Genomic DNA, 15,440 nt, shown 5'->3' with positions numbered 1-15,440 from the left:
TGGCCGACAATTTTGATGATTTATTTTGCAGTGATATCGGCTTAGTGTAGAGCTGTTTACTTATCTAAGCGTCAGTGTTTCCTCAAGTGTAGGTGGTGTGGCCTGTGCCCCAGATCGTTGGAGACAGCATTAAAGCATGTAGAGGACACTCAGGCATGGTCTCAGTTTCAGTTTATGAAGAGAAATGGCAATTATTATGGCACTGTTTAAAAGCTACTATTAGGTTAGTAGGAACACTAGAAGCACAACAGCTTTTGACTTAATATGGAAATTTCTTTTTTTTTTTTTTGTCTTTTTGCCTTTTCTTGGGCCGCTCCCGTGGCATATGGAGGTTCCCAGGCTAGGGGTCTAATCGGAGCTGTAGCTGCCAGCCTATGCCAGAGCCACAGCAACTCGGGATCCGAGCCACGTCTGCAACCTGCACCACAGCTCACAGCAACGCCGGATCGTTAACCCGCTGAGCAAGGGCAGGGATCGAACCCGTAACCTCATGGTCCCTAGTCGGATTCGTTAACCACTGCACCACGACGGGAACTCCGGAAATTTCTTGTTTTAAAAGGAGTCCATGGTGGGAGTTCCCGTCCTGGCTCAGTGGTTAACAAATCCAACTACGAACCATGAGGTTGCAAGTTCGATCCCTGGCCTTGCTCAGTGGGTTAAGGATCCGGTGTTGCCGTGAGCTGTGATGTAGGTCGCAGATGCGGCTTGGATCCCGCGTTACTATGGCTGTGGTGTAGGCTGGTGGCTATAGCTCCAATTAGACCCCTAGCCTGGGAACCTCCAGATGCTGCAGGAGCGGCCCTAGAAAAGGCAAGATAAATAAATAAATAAAAGGAGTCCATGGTGAGGTCTGGCTTCTATTACATTTTATAAGAATAGGTATCATTGTTACAGTTTTAGGCAAATTTATGGTTATTTTACTTTAGCAGTGGAGATATATACATAATTTTTTATTAATTTGACTTATGCGATAATTTGGATGGAGCTAGGTTTTCTAGGAGCTCGTCCACGAACAGGGTGGTAGCCTTACCTGTGGAGATAGCAAACTTTATGTTGGCTTAGCACCTGCTGCCTAAGAGCATGGGCTTCAGAGGCCTAACTTGTGGCTTTAAGCTGTGAGACCTTGAAGACTTTTCTTTAGTTCAGTGAGCCTCAGCATCCTTTTCTATAAAGTGCTGACAATAATAGTATATGCATCATAGGTTTATTTGGGTATTAAAATCTATATGTTCATGCACATATATATGTATGGGTGTAGGTAATGAAATGAAGAGAGATGAAAGAAAAGTCCCAGAAGCAAAATTTAATATTCCCAGTAAATCACCACAACAAAATGATTTTGAAGCTTTTATACTCAGAATTACCTTTCCAGGACTCTCAACCAGCTTATCCCTTAAGCCATGACTTACTTTACGTAAGCCTGAAATTGCCAACATAGAAAATACATTTCAAAGCTGCTGGATAGACAGATAAGTGAGTAACTAAGTAAATAAATAAGTAAAATATATGTTAAAGTCTTAATTCAGTGCCTAGCACATAATAAGATTTCAATAAATGTAGACTCTTAGTAATAGTAGCACTAGCAGTCATTGCAAACATTTCTTGTTTATTTCTGAATCTCACCTTTGGAAATTATTTATAATGACAGTTCCCTCGTAAATATCAAATATTGAGGGGAGAGGCAAAATTTTTTATGTTTGCTGCCTCTCCACACTGTATCAAACCAAGGAGGGCAAAGCATATTTATAAGTCGAATGTGATTTCTCACCACTTTTGGTTCTAGGATGAAAGTTAACCAGATGCACATGGTCCAAGCTCCCTAGTCTGTGAATGGGTGGATCGGCCCAGAGAAATGGAAAGATTTGCCTCAAGTTCATACTGTGAGAGAGACTCTCCTCACACCCCACCAGTCTGAGAAAAGATTGATTCTTAAATGTGGAAGCGTTTGTTGAAAGCTGTGTTATATCTATAGAAACATCATTTTTGTTGTCATTCATTCATTCTTTAGAAAACTTGATCACATCTGTTTATGGAATCACTACTCCCTTATGAGAACTAAAAAGGCATTTCCTTTTCTAATGGCAAAATGTCATCACCACTCTTGCTGGGATCGCAAGAGATTTACTTTCAAGACGAGTTTTGGCGTTAAAACTTATTTTCTACATACTCCATCTGTGTGTTTGAAAAGTTTCTAAGCATGTGTGTCAGAACAAAAGGGCTTTCGTTTACCTTTTGGGTCTGTTTGCCCTAGTTCTGGCTCACTTTACTGACTGTACAGCCTATTTCCCAGTCCTGCCCTGCAAAGAGAAGCTTCAGGTGGGGGTCTTTGGCTATAAACTGGGGAAGAATGTGCACCAGAGTCTCAGTTAACAAGGATTTGTGATAAACTTGTTTTCTGTTCACCCAACATCTTGCCTAATAGCATGTTCAGCATATTTATTGGCTAACTTTTAGGGCAGTGAGAAGCATGGAGCACAAGAAAAGAGTACTGGGAGTTCCCGTCGTGGCGCAGTGGAAACAAACCCGACCAGGAACCATGAGGTTGTGGCTTCGATCCCTGGCCTCGATCAGTGGGTTAAGGATCTAGCTTTGCCGTGAGCTGTGTTGTAGGTCACAGATGCAGCTTGGATCTGATGTTGCTGTGGCTGTGGTGTAAGCTGGCAGCTGTAGCTCCGATTGGACCCATGGCCTGGGAGCCTCCATATGCCACTGGTGCAGCCCTAAAAAGACAAAAAAAAAAAAAAAAAAAGAAGAAGAACCAATAGGAGCTGGGAACCAGTTTCCAAGAATGCTATGATACAGCAGAACTACTAATTTACAATTATAAGCAAATCTCACACTAGGTTTTGAGATTTTTTTTTTCTTGTTTTGATTTTTTTTTTTTTTTTTTTTTAGGGCTGCACCCGCAGCATATGGAAGTTCCCAGGCTAGGGGTCCAATCAGAGCTGCAGCCTCTGGTCTACACCATGGCCACAGCAATACGGAATCCAAGCCATGTCTGTGACCTATGCCACAGTTCATGGCAAGGCCGGATCCCTAACCCACTGAGTGAGGCTAGGGATCGAACCTCTGTCCTTGTGAATACTAGTCCTATTCATTTCCACTGAGCCCTGATAGGGAACTCTGTAACAGTTCTCCAGTTATCATGGTCCTGGACACAGATCCTAAACTAAATTGTTTAACTATGTGGTGTAAACCATCCATTTCTCTAATTTTTATACAATTTTTCATACTCCAAAAAGCAAGAAAGAGTAGACAGATTTAAAAAGTGTTAGAGATTATTTTTAATTCTTTTAAAATAGACCCATATACATTAGCAGATGAATGTGCCACATATCCAGTAACAGGTTAATATTAAACATTGGCAGGAGGGAGCAGTTAGCATCACGGGCTGCACAGTTCAGGGTCACATCCTCTGCTCTGTAGACCCAGAAACCTGACCAGTCAGCAGACGGAGTGGGGCAGGCTTTTATAGCAAAACGTACTACTAGTAAGTTTAAAGAGCAGTGGAAAGCAGGATGTCAACTGGTTTGATTGGAAAGGCTGTTTTTATGATGACTGGCATATTTACATCAGGAGGTCAATACATTCCTTCTCTACAGCCTCTGCATTTACTGAGCACTTACTGTACGCCTGGCTTGGTCATCGTCAAAGAGTATACATACTCCTGATAATACGTAAAAATTTCCAAGATGTATGTAAGGAATCAATTTCCATACACTCAATATGCATTTATACTCTTTCCTAAAAGTTGATCTACCTCATTCCCCTGCAATCATTCATTTTTTTTTTTTTTTTTACCCACTTCCCCTCAAAATTGTCCTTCCTCCCCTATGTAAAGGAAGGGTATCCATCTTGGTGGCCCAGTGACTTATTAAATGTATGCTGCTGGTCACTCCAGAGATGGGTTGTTTTCCATTTGCTGATGCATGGGGATACCCCTTACCAGATCTGTAATAACACAAAGGCACTCAGCTGTTTTTGTGTGTGTGTGGTTTTTTTTTTCCGCCAAGCTGTTTTTCTTTGACATGACTTTATTTCAACAATCCTCTGCTTTCTCATCTGTCAAACAAGGCGAACCGCCACTGAGTGGTTTAAAGGAGGTAATACATAATAAAGCAACCGTTACCATCCCTGAGATCAAGTATTCGTATTGATATTCAGCAGTTGTTGTATTTCTGTTGTTTTTCTATGCTAATGTTCTGTAATCGATATTTCAAAATACGTAAATTGTGTTTCTGCCTTTCATATGGTGGATGGTGGGGGGTAAGGAAATAGTTAAGTAGATTTTTTGGGGTTTTTTTTTTTTTTTTTTTACCATGTTTCACTCTCCTTTTTAGGATTTCCTTTAGAAATAAAAATGTTAATTCACAACACTAATCAGCATGGAGGGCTGATCTTCCTTAGACATTTATTAAACGAGGATGGGTGAAGAATATGACAGCAATATAAGAGTGTTCACATGAGGATTAATATCATCTTTGGTGCAATTTGGATGCCTCTTTGACAGGAATTCTAAGTAGAGCAGGCTCTCTGGATTTTCATTTTGAATTTTACCTTGAGTACATTCAGAAGTTTATTTAAATGATAGTTTGGCAGAGTTATCAAAAAGATATGATATCTCCTGAAAGCAGTAATTGCTTTGGGCTGCCCTGCAGGGTTACCAGGTAGTAGATTGTATATGAATTTGCAGAAGAGGCCAGAGAGCACTAGTAAAAATGAGGTTCACCTTTGCAAGGTGAAGGATGGTTGTGCTCTCTCTATCAGCCCTTCAGTCCCAGTTAATAGTTTTCCTTGTTTTTGAAATGTTGTGGATAGACTTTTAAACATTATTAGAATTTAGGTATTTTTGCATTTCCTGCTTCTTTATACGGAGAATTTGGTGAAGGAGGTTTTTTATTATCTGTAAAGTCGAATGATTTTTTTTTTTCCCTTTGGCATTGAAAAGAAACACAATACTGAACAGCTCATATTTAATGCCTTTTCTGCATGTCACGTTAACCCTGTGTTTTTTGTGGATGTTCTCCCTCAGGTGTCGTGGAAGTTCCCATCTGTTGCTAATTTGTCGAGGATTTTTTTTCTTAGTAAGAAATAGATATAATTTGATGTCTTTTCATATCTATTGAGATGATACTGCATGTAATAGTTACATTGATTGATATTTGAACATTAAAATCCAGACTTACCCTGCTGGGATAGACTCCATTTGGTCATGATGTATAATTCTTTCTATAGATTGCTGGATTTGATTTGCTAACATTTTGTTTAGAATTTTTTTCTTTCTTTTTTTTTTTTTTTTTTTTTTTGCTCTTTAGAGCTGCACCCACAACATATCGAAACTTCCAGGCTAGGGGTTGAATTGGAGCTGCAGCTGCCAGCCTATGTCACAGCTCACAGCAACGCCAGGGGTCAGAGATTGAACCCACATTTCTCATGGATACTAGTCGGGTTCATTCCTGCTGAGCCAATTCTGACCTTGTTTAGAATTGTTACAGCTATGTTTATGTGGAGTAATGGTCTATATTTTTCTTGTCTTGTCATGTCTTTGGTAAGTTGGAAAGCATTTCTTTGCCTTCCGGTTTCTGGAAGAGTTTGTTCGGAATTAATGATTCTTCCTTAAATGTTTGAGAGTCTTCGCCATTGGGCCTTGAGTGTTCTTTCTGGGAAGATGTTTAACGACAAACTCAATTCATTTGGGTTATCTGTTTTTTTTTAGAGTGAGTTTTTGTAGTTTGTGTCTTTTAAGTTTCGTCTAAGTTCTCAAATGTATAAAGGTTTCAATAACAGTTTCTTTTTTTCCTTCAGTAGAATTTAAAGTGATATCACCCCTTCTCATTCAGAAGTTAGTCATTTGTGTCATCTCTCTCCTTTTATGAACAGTCTTGCTAAAAGTTTATCAATTTTGTTAATCTTCTCAAAGATCCAACATGTGGGTTCATGGATTTTTCTATATTGTTTTTCTCTTTCATTAATTCATGCTGCAGTCTTTTCTGGTTTTTTTCTTCTGCTTAGTTTGGGTAATTTGTTCTTTTTTAGTTTTTAAGATGAAAACTGAAGTCATTTAAGACTTTTCTTCTTTTCTAATGTAGGTATTTAGTGTCATAAATTTCTTTTTAGGTACTTTAGTGGTATTCCCGAATTTTTTATATGTTGTGGTTTCGTTTTCATTCAGTTTGAAACACTGTCTAGATTACTTTTGGATTTCTTCTTTGATACAGGGGTTGTTTATAAGTATCTTGTAAATATTTGGGCATTTTTCAGATATCCTTTGTCTTTTTAGGGCTACACCCATGGCATATGGAGGTTCCCAGGCTAGGGGTCTATTTGGAGCTGTAGCTGCCTACCTACATCAGAGCCACAGCAACACCAGATCTAAGCCGCATCTGCAACCTATACCACAGGTCATGGCAATGCCGGATCCTTAACCCACTGAGCAAGGCCAGGGATCGAACCCACAACCTCATGACTCCTAGTCAGATTCGTTTGCGCTGCACCACAATGGGAACTCCAGGTTTTCAGATATGTTCCAATTGCTGATTTCTAACTTAATTTCAGTATGTTCAGAAAACAAACTTCATATGACTTCATTCTTTTTAAATTTAGTGAGATTTCTTGTATAGCCTGGAAAATGGTCTGTTTTGGTAAATATTTTATGTGTACATGGAAAAAAATATGTGTTAGCTCTTTTGCCCTAGAGATGTCAGTTAGGTCATCTTGATTCATTTTCTTGCGGCACATTAATGACGTTCTCACCACCTAGTCCCAGCAACCCATCATAATGTAATAATTGCTCATTTTTTGAGTCCTTAACATTGAGCTAGACTTTCTGCATAGAGAATTATAGAGATGATGTAAATTTAATTTTTGCTATTGCTCTAATGGTAAGTATTGTCATTAACTGGATTTATAACCAGAGAAACTGTAATAGAGATTAATCAACTTGCACAACTTGCACACTCGATAGGATGGGATTCAGATCTGGTTAAGCGGTGCTTGTGTCATCACTCCTCTGTCGAGATGCTTAGTACCTGCCTCCTCAGAGATGCCTGATCCGTCTTTTCCTCTATACCTTAGAGCTGTTTTCTTCCCTGACAGTGGGGGGATAGTGGATTATTTCAGCACATCTTATGTATATTTTCCCACTATTAAGCAGTACTTTGCCTCATTAAGAATAAAACTCTGTAGAAATGGATAGGAATTCTGGCAAGCGGAAGGGGAAGAGGAATCCGGCAGATTGCTGGAGGAGCCGATGTGTAAGGATTCATTAATCCTTCTCCCAGGGAAAGTGAACTGCTGTTGATCCCTTCATGGTGTGTTTCCGTTATTCAGTGCCTTGCAACATGGGAGTCCTTCCTTACGTCGCAAACAGATCTCCACTTGGAAGACGCTTCCGAAGATAAATTTTAATTGCATTGAAGATTTCTTTGTGATCTTTGGGAGATAGCATCTGTTAACCAAAGTTATTATCTCTGGATGGTCTGTATCCTTTATAAAGTGGACGAAAATTGTTTCACACTGTCTGGAAAACCAACACCTTGAAACTTGTATTCCAGATCATTGATAGGTAATTGGAGATATATATGCATATATATATATATATATATATATATATATATATATATATACACACACATATATATATATATAAATATTTAGCTTAGAGTTTTAACTATGTTCTTAAATTTTTATGCAGATAACTATACATAGAAAGTTTTTTTTCCTAAATATTTGTCTGTGAACATGTCATTTTAAATATATGACTCAGTTTTAATAAAAAATTTAATATGAAATGACTGTGTGTTCTTTCCTCCTTGTAGCTCAAGCCTCTGAAGCAGATTCGAATATGAATTCAGTGCATATTAACAAGTATACTATGGATCACCTTTATTTCATCATAATTTTCTCTGAAATACCATTTACTGTGATATTACGGATTTGAAGTCAATGTACAAAACTGATTGAATATCATTAAATATTAATGATAACTTTGAAAGTTGGTTTGCTAAAAGTTAAGTAATTGTTTTCTACAATTAAAAAAGGTCACCGGGAGTTCCCATCGTGACTCAGTGGTTAACGAATCCGACTAGGAACCATGAGGTTACGGGTTCAATCCCTGGCCTTGCTCAGTGGGTTAAGGATCCAGCTTTGCCGTGAGCAGTGGTGTAGGTTGCAGACGTGGCTCAGATCCCGTGTTGCTGTGGCTCTGGCGTAGACCGGCAGCTACAGCTCTGATTTGACCCCTAGCCTAGGACCTCCATATGCCGCGGGAGCAGCCCTAAAAAAGACAAAAAAAAAAAAAAGATTGCCAAGGAGTTCTCACTGTGGCTCAGTAGGTTAAGGATCCAGCATTGTCTCTGCAGTGGCTTGGGTAGCTGCTGAGGTGTGGGTTTGATCCTAGGCCTGGTGCAGTGGGTTAAGGATCTGATGTCACCACAACTGTGGCATAGGTTGCAACTGTAGCTTGGATTCAGTCCTTAGTCTGGGAACTTCCATATGCTGCAAGTGAGGCAAAAAAATAAAAAAAAAAAGGAAAAAAAATGTTTACCAAGATAAATTAAAATTTTTATGAGTTATTATTTAGAAATCACAATACAATCATTTTCCCACTAGTAATTTTAATTCTTCTTTTGGTATTTTTTTTTACATATCCTTCATGACTCACTTCTAGCTTTTATTTTTTAATGTACAGTGTTGATCAAGTTCGTTTTCCCATTTCTTGTGTCCACCCTTTGTAAGGCATATTTGCAGGTGCATATGATCCGTATTGATCAAAAAGACACACTGAGCTCATTTCATTCTCTAGGCTTGCATTCTAGTAATATTTATCATACAGAGTGATTTTGTATTTATTTTATGGCTATGTGTTAAAATTGAATATGTTATCTAATATTTGCTAATTTTTTGAAGTAGCTATTTCTCAATGCTTTGAATAAAATTTGAGGTATTTAATCACGCATGTTACCATGCATGCCTGGTTTTTCGCACTTGGTTTTTAGCCCTCAAAAAAAGTCACGCACACAAAGTAGACATTTAAGTATCACTTGGTTTTTAGCACGTAAATAAATGTCACACACATACAAACTAGACATTTAAATTAAGTATCACTTGGTTTTTACCACTTAAATGTCACACACGCAAACTAGACATTTAAATTGTCTTAAATAAAACAAAAGATACACAAACACCTATATAAATATAAAACTAAACATTTTTTTCTTAAATGCTGGTATGTACAATTCTTAAACCATTTGTAGTAAAGAGAAAATCTGGCTTCATTTTTTAATTAATTTTTTGTCTTTTTGCCATTTCTTGGGCCACTTCCGCAGCATAGACCCGGGCTAGGGGTCTAATCGGAGCTGTAGCTGCCAGCCCACACCAGAGCCATAGCAATGCAGGATCCGAGCCGCGTCTGCGACCTACACCACAGCTCACGGCAACGCCGGATCGTTAACCCACTGAGCAAGGGCAGGGATGGAACCTGAAACCTCATGGTTCCTAGTCAGATTCGTTAACCACTGCACCACGACGGGAACTCCTGGCTTCATTTTTGATGTTGGTGGCTGCTGACAGCTTTTAAATCTCCTCTCCCTTTTCCCCTCTGGCCCTATTTCTGGACAAGCTACTAAGAAAGCCCAGGTGCTCCCTCTTTTGTCACTGAGAGGAAGTTCGATCCATACCACCTCCTCCCTGCCTGCAGGGACTCACCCCCGAGTCACCACGAAAACTCCTCGCCTTTCTCCTTTCCCAGGTCTCAAGCCATTTTCAAACAGCCTGCGAGGCCTGCCCTGCTCTCCTCAGAAAGCCTCATTATGTGAGTGATAGATCTCTGCATACCCTCTTGGAATGTTGGTGGCATCACCAGTCTTGACATTCAAGCCATATTTTGGGTGAAAGTCCTTCCTGTTTGTTAGGAGGGTCCCAACTGCATGGTTTTGCAAGCCACGCCACCACCACAAACTTCATTTTCCCCCGATATGTGAACATATATTTTCGCTTCTCCTGGGCCTGTCCCTCTGAGTGGATGGTATCCCAATTATGTTTGACCATTTGAGGAGCTGCCAGACTCCTCTCCAAAGCGGCTGTACCGTTTTACATTCCGAGCATCAGTGTACGAGAGCTCCCATTCCTCCACAGCCTCACCAGCACTTGTGTAGTTTATTCTATTACAGCCATCCCAGGGGCTGAAGTGGTCTCTCGTTTCGATTTGCATTTGCTGCTGCATCTTTTGTTGTGTGCTTGTTGACCGTTTGTATATATCCTTTGGAGAAATGTCCATCCAGATCCTTTGCCCCGTTTTTAATTATTGAGTTACTGTTCTAGATACAGATCCCTTTATCAGATCGTTATTTGCAAATGTTTCTTTTTACTTTCTTGATAATGTACTTTGGAGCACAGGCGTTTTACATTTTGATGCTCAGTGTATTTTTTCTTTTGTTGTCAGATCTAAGAAGCCGTGGCCGAATCAGAGGTTTATGCCCATCTACCCCCTGTGCTTTCTTCTAAGTTTTAACTTTTAGATTTAGCATCCACGTTGGCATCCACTTTGAGGCTAATTGTCCCCTATGAGGTGTGGGAAGGACCCAATTTCATTCTTCCGCGCCAGGCTATCCAGGTGTCTCAGCACTATTTGCTGAGGAGACTGTCTTAGGATTGTCAAAGCTGAGGAACAGGTCCTTGGAACCCCTTCTGTCGTCTTCCTGCAAGTGGAGCCCCTGGTGTAGCTTTACCTGCACTGGGTCTTCTGATGTGTGCTGTGATGGTTGTTGTTTCTACGGTGGAAATATGATTACTGGATACCTCATCATAAAAAAGATTTTTAACAGCAACAAAATAACACACTTAACTTTTAAAGGAAAGATCTACCCTGAATTTACAAGTACTTTTCATTCAGCATGTGCCGTGCCTTCTTTCAGTAACTGCTTCCCAAAACACAGACTTCCTGCTGTTCAGTTACTTATCTTCCAAGCACATAGCCTTCGAAAAGAGACAAGGCTTTCAAGTGGGATGGGCTAGTAGATGGACTTAAAATTGTGCAAATCCATCTTTGTAGTTGCTTCGAACCAAGTAATACTATTTCTTACTTTCTGAGGATTCCACTTCCTCCTTTCAGTCTAGTTACCTGGAGGGAAATGAAAAATCTTTTTACCTCAACGGGCTATTCAAAGCATAAGCATTAGTGATGACTTTCTCTGTTTTTTGACCTGAAGCCCTAGGAAGAAAGAAGCTTATTTTCTATGGGAAGTGAGATTGTACTTGCATGAAAGCCATTGCCATAGAGGTTGACTCCTGTGAACTTTGGAACCAGTGGGCTCAGGCTTAAGGTCTGATTTAGGAAGATGACATAACTTATCCCGTTTCCAGTTTACACATTCCCTTTGCTGTTTTTATTAGTATTATTATTACTGGTAGTTGAATAGAAACATTATTTGCTCCTCTTTTAGAGAACTGCAGGCATACACTCAGACACACACTTTAAATAGGAAATTATCACTGGACATGTACGTAATCCTAAGAATATATAAATAAAAGTCTTCTTTTCCCCTTTCTTATGCCTCATCCCCAGACTACTATCTTTTTTTTTTTTTTTTCCCCACTGTACAGCAAGGGGATCAGGTTATCCTTACATGTATACATTACAATTACATTTTTTTCCCCACCCTTTGTTCTGTTGCAACATGAGTATCTAGACAAAGTTCTCAATGCTACTCAGCAGGATCTCCTTGTAAATCTATTCTAAGTTGTGTCTGATAAGCCCAAACTCCCGATCCCTCCCACTCCCTCCCCCTCCCATCAGGCAGCCACAAGTCTCTTCTCCAAGTCCATGATTTTCTTTTCTGAGGAGATGTTCATTTGTGCTGGATATTAGATTCCAGTTATAAGTGATATCATATGGTATTTGTCTTTGTCTTTCTGGCTCATTTCACTCAGTATGAGATTCTCTAGTTCCATCCATGTTGCTGCAAATGGCATGATGTCATTCTTTTTTATGGCTGAGTAGTATTCCATTGTGTATATATACCACCTCTTCCCAATCCAATCATCTGTCGATGGACCTTTGGGTTGTTTCCATGTCCTGGCTATTGTGAATAGTGCTGCAATGAACATGCGGGTGCACGTGTCTCTTTTGAGTAGAGTTTTGTCCGGATAGATGCCCAAGAGTGGGATTGTGGGGTCATATGGAAGTTCTATGTATAGATTTCTAAGGTATCTCCAAACTGTTCTCCATAGTGGCTGTACCAGTTTCCATTCCCACCAACAGTGCAGGAGGGTTCCCTTTTCTCCACACCCCCTCCAGCACTTGTTATTTGTGGATTTATTAATGATGGCCATTCTGACTGGTGTGAGGTGGCATCTCATGGTAGTTTTGATTTGCATTTCTCTTATAGTCAGCGATGTTGAGCATTTTTTCATGTGTTTGCTGGCCATCTGTATATCTTCTTTGGAGAACTGTCTATTCAGGTCTTTTGCCCATTTTTCCATTGATTGATTGGCTTTTTTGCTGCTGGGTTGTATAAGTTGTTTATATATTCTAGAGATGAAGCCCTTGTCGGTTGCATCATTTGAAACTATTTCCTCCCATTCTGAAAGTTGTCTTTTTGTTTTCTTTTGGGTTTCCTCTGCTGTGCAAGAGCTTTTTAGTTTGATGAGGTCCCATGGGTTTATTTTTGCTCTAATTTCTATTGCTTTGGGAGACTGTCCTGAGAAAATATTCATGATGTTGATGTCAGAGAGTGTTTTGCCTGTGTTTTCTTCTAGGAGTTTGATGGTGTCCTGTCATATATTTAAGTCTTTCAGCCATTTGGAGTGTATTTTTGTGCATGGTGTGAGGGTGTGTTCTCGTTTCATTGCTTTGCATGCATCTGTCCAGGTTTCCCAGCAATGCTTGCTGAATAGACTTTCTTTTTCCCATTTGATGTTCTTGCCTCCCTTGTCAAAGATGAATTGACCATAGGTGTCAGGGTTTATTTCTGGGTTCTCTCTTCTGTTCCATTGGTCTGTCTGTCTGTTTTGATACCAGTACCACACTGTTTGGATGACTGTGGCTTTGTAGTATTTCTTGAAGTCTGGGAGAGTTATGCCTCCTGCTTGGTGTTTGTTTCTCAGGATTGCTTTGGCGATTCTGGGTCTTTTGTGGTTCCATATAAATGTTTGGATTGTTTGTTCTAGTTCTGTGGAAAATGTCCTGGGTAATCTGATAGGGATTGCATTGAAGTAGTAGATTGCTTTGGGTAGTATGGCCATTTTTACAATATTGATTTTCCCAATCCAGGAACATGGACTATCTTTCCATTTCTTTACATCTTCTTTGATTTCTTTGATTAAAGTTTTATAGTTCTCGGCATATAGGTCCTTTACCTCCTTGGTCAGGTGTATTCCGAGGTATTTGATTTTGTGAGGTGCAATTTTAAAAGGTATTATATTTTTGTATTCCTTTTCTAATATTTCATTGCTGGTATACAGAAATGCAACTGACTTCTGAATGTTAATCTTATATCCTGCTACTTTGCTGAATTTATTAATCAGTTCAAGGAGTTTTGGGGTTGAGTCCTTAGGGTTTTCTATGTATAGTATCATGTCATCTGCATACAGTGACAGTTTGATCTCTTCCTATATGGATGCCTTTTATTTCTTTGGTTTGTCTAATTGCTGTGGCTAGGACTTCCACAACTATGTTGAAGAGCAGTGGTGAGAGTGGGCATCCCTGTCTTGTTCCAGATTTGAGTGAGAAGGCTTTCAGTTTTTCCCCATTGAGTATTATATTTGCTGTGGGTTTATCATAAATGGCTTTGATTATGTTCAGGAATGTTCCCTCTATACCCACTTTGGTGAGGGTCTTGATCATGAATGGATGTTGGACTTTGTCAAATGCTTTTTCTGCGCCCAGACTACTATCTTGAAGATAGTTTTTATTACTCTGGAATCTCTTAGGAGTCTGCTTATGCTGGAAGACCATCTATTTAGTAATCAATTTATGTGTTTTGTCTTTAAAAAGATTTATAAATTCTTATATATTTTTTCCAAACTCACAGGTGGAATCTCTGCCTACTATTAATTGATTTTTAATTGCCTTTGGCCCAGTGCTCCCATCTTTTTCTTCAATAATTTTTATTCCACCTGACCAAAAAAAAAAAAAAAAGTAACTACTTTAGAAAAATGGGAAACGATGGGCTCATATAACAAAAAGGGAAAAAGGTGTATTTGGGCAAAATTTGTTCTGAACAGACATTTATTTCCTACTTTGCTCCAGTGAGTGGGCCTCACTTGCTCCTAATCCTGCCTTTACATGAGGCTCATTCTGTGGTTCTCAACCAAGTAAGGGCCATTTAACAGAGTCTGCAGGTATTTTTTGAAGCCACAGTATGGCAGGAGGAAGGTCCTACTGACCTCTAATTGATAGAGATCAAGTATGCCTCTAAACATCTTAAAATGACCAGGGTGGCCCCTCACAACAAAGAACCATGTGACCCAAAATACTGAGATTGCTGAAGCTGAGAGATCCTGGGCTCTGTTAGTGTCTCCCGGTAACTCATGGCTCCGAGTTCCAGCTTTCCCACTGGAAAGGAAAGAGCTCTTCTCCAGCTTCAGTTCCGTGGAAAATCCCAGGGAAGTAGCTTGGGATTCAGCCATCCCCTCCCTCTTCCCCATAGCCCTACCTCAGGCCAGTCTTCATGACCAGGAGCCAAGGTCAGGTTCTCACTTTTGTAAAAATTATAGCAGACACAGGGGGGTTATGGCCAAAGGGAGATCGCAGCTTTCATTCAGACCCCATGTTAGATGTGCACCCTCCAAAAGAAGCAGCCCTGCTTTAGGCAGCAGAAAGAAGTATTTTGAGAAAAACAAAATAATTATATCCACCTTATATTTTTTAAATGAGCATATGTTTTTACTCATTTAGAGCTGTGTAAATTCTATACCCTTATATAATGAACAATATTCAGTTCTTACGCCTAAAATTCTTCAACAAGAGAGCACTTGATGTAAAAATAGCTCTTCAAGGAACATGGATTAAAGATCACAAGTATAAAGAAACCATTAGTCCAGCATATATCATCAGAGGGGGAGTCAATCATAATTTTATTGGCTAAGAAATAGCGCAAGACTGTGAAGTTAGAGATGTTGGTGCACTCACCTGTATTAAAAGTACAACCTTTACGTTAGATTTGATTGAGCCCAGTGTATAAAATATATTCTATGCTGAAGTGCTACAGTGAGATTCCATCAGAGCCCAGTGACGACGGAAGAACACATTGAATGACAGAGCTGTGATCCTTTCTTTTGCAAATACACTCAACCAACTGGGTATCGTAACATGAAAGGCATCCTGAGGGACTGCTACACCCAATTTCATTGAAGATGAGGTTCAGGATCCTCCCTGTTTCGCGAAGAGTCAAACGTTAAGAGTAAGGAAATTAGCTTATTATGTGGACACTTCCGGGTCC

General features: G+C 39.6%; 1 protein-coding gene across 2 annotated transcripts in view; it reads left to right on the top strand.

The window, feature by feature from the left end:
• SNX7 (sorting nexin 7) overlaps positions 1-7,930 on the top strand; it is a 92,540-nt gene extending 84,610 nt beyond the window's left edge. Inside the window, exons 9-10 of one of the 2 annotated variants that reach the window (XR_007135607.1) lie at positions 7,330-7,564; positions 7,818-7,930. Coding sequence is in view for 1 of the 2 variants with exons in the window: in XM_047785221.1 (XP_047641177.1) it covers positions 7,330-7,407 (78 nt within the window). In the remaining variant the exon portion in view is untranslated. Of the gene's footprint in view, positions 1-7,329; positions 7,791-7,817 lie in introns of those variants that run through there. The other variant, XM_047785221.1, reaches the window with a different exon arrangement.
• The last annotated feature ends 7,510 nt before the right edge of the window (positions 7,931-15,440 follow it).

This window comes from Phacochoerus africanus, chromosome 6 (assembly GCF_016906955.1).
Source record: "Phacochoerus africanus isolate WHEZ1 chromosome 6, ROS_Pafr_v1, whole genome shotgun sequence".
NCBI lineage: Eukaryota > Metazoa > Chordata > Mammalia > Artiodactyla > Suidae > Phacochoerus > Phacochoerus africanus.
Note: the sequence above shows the minus strand (reverse complement) of the source record. Positions and strands in the feature narration are given on the sequence as shown.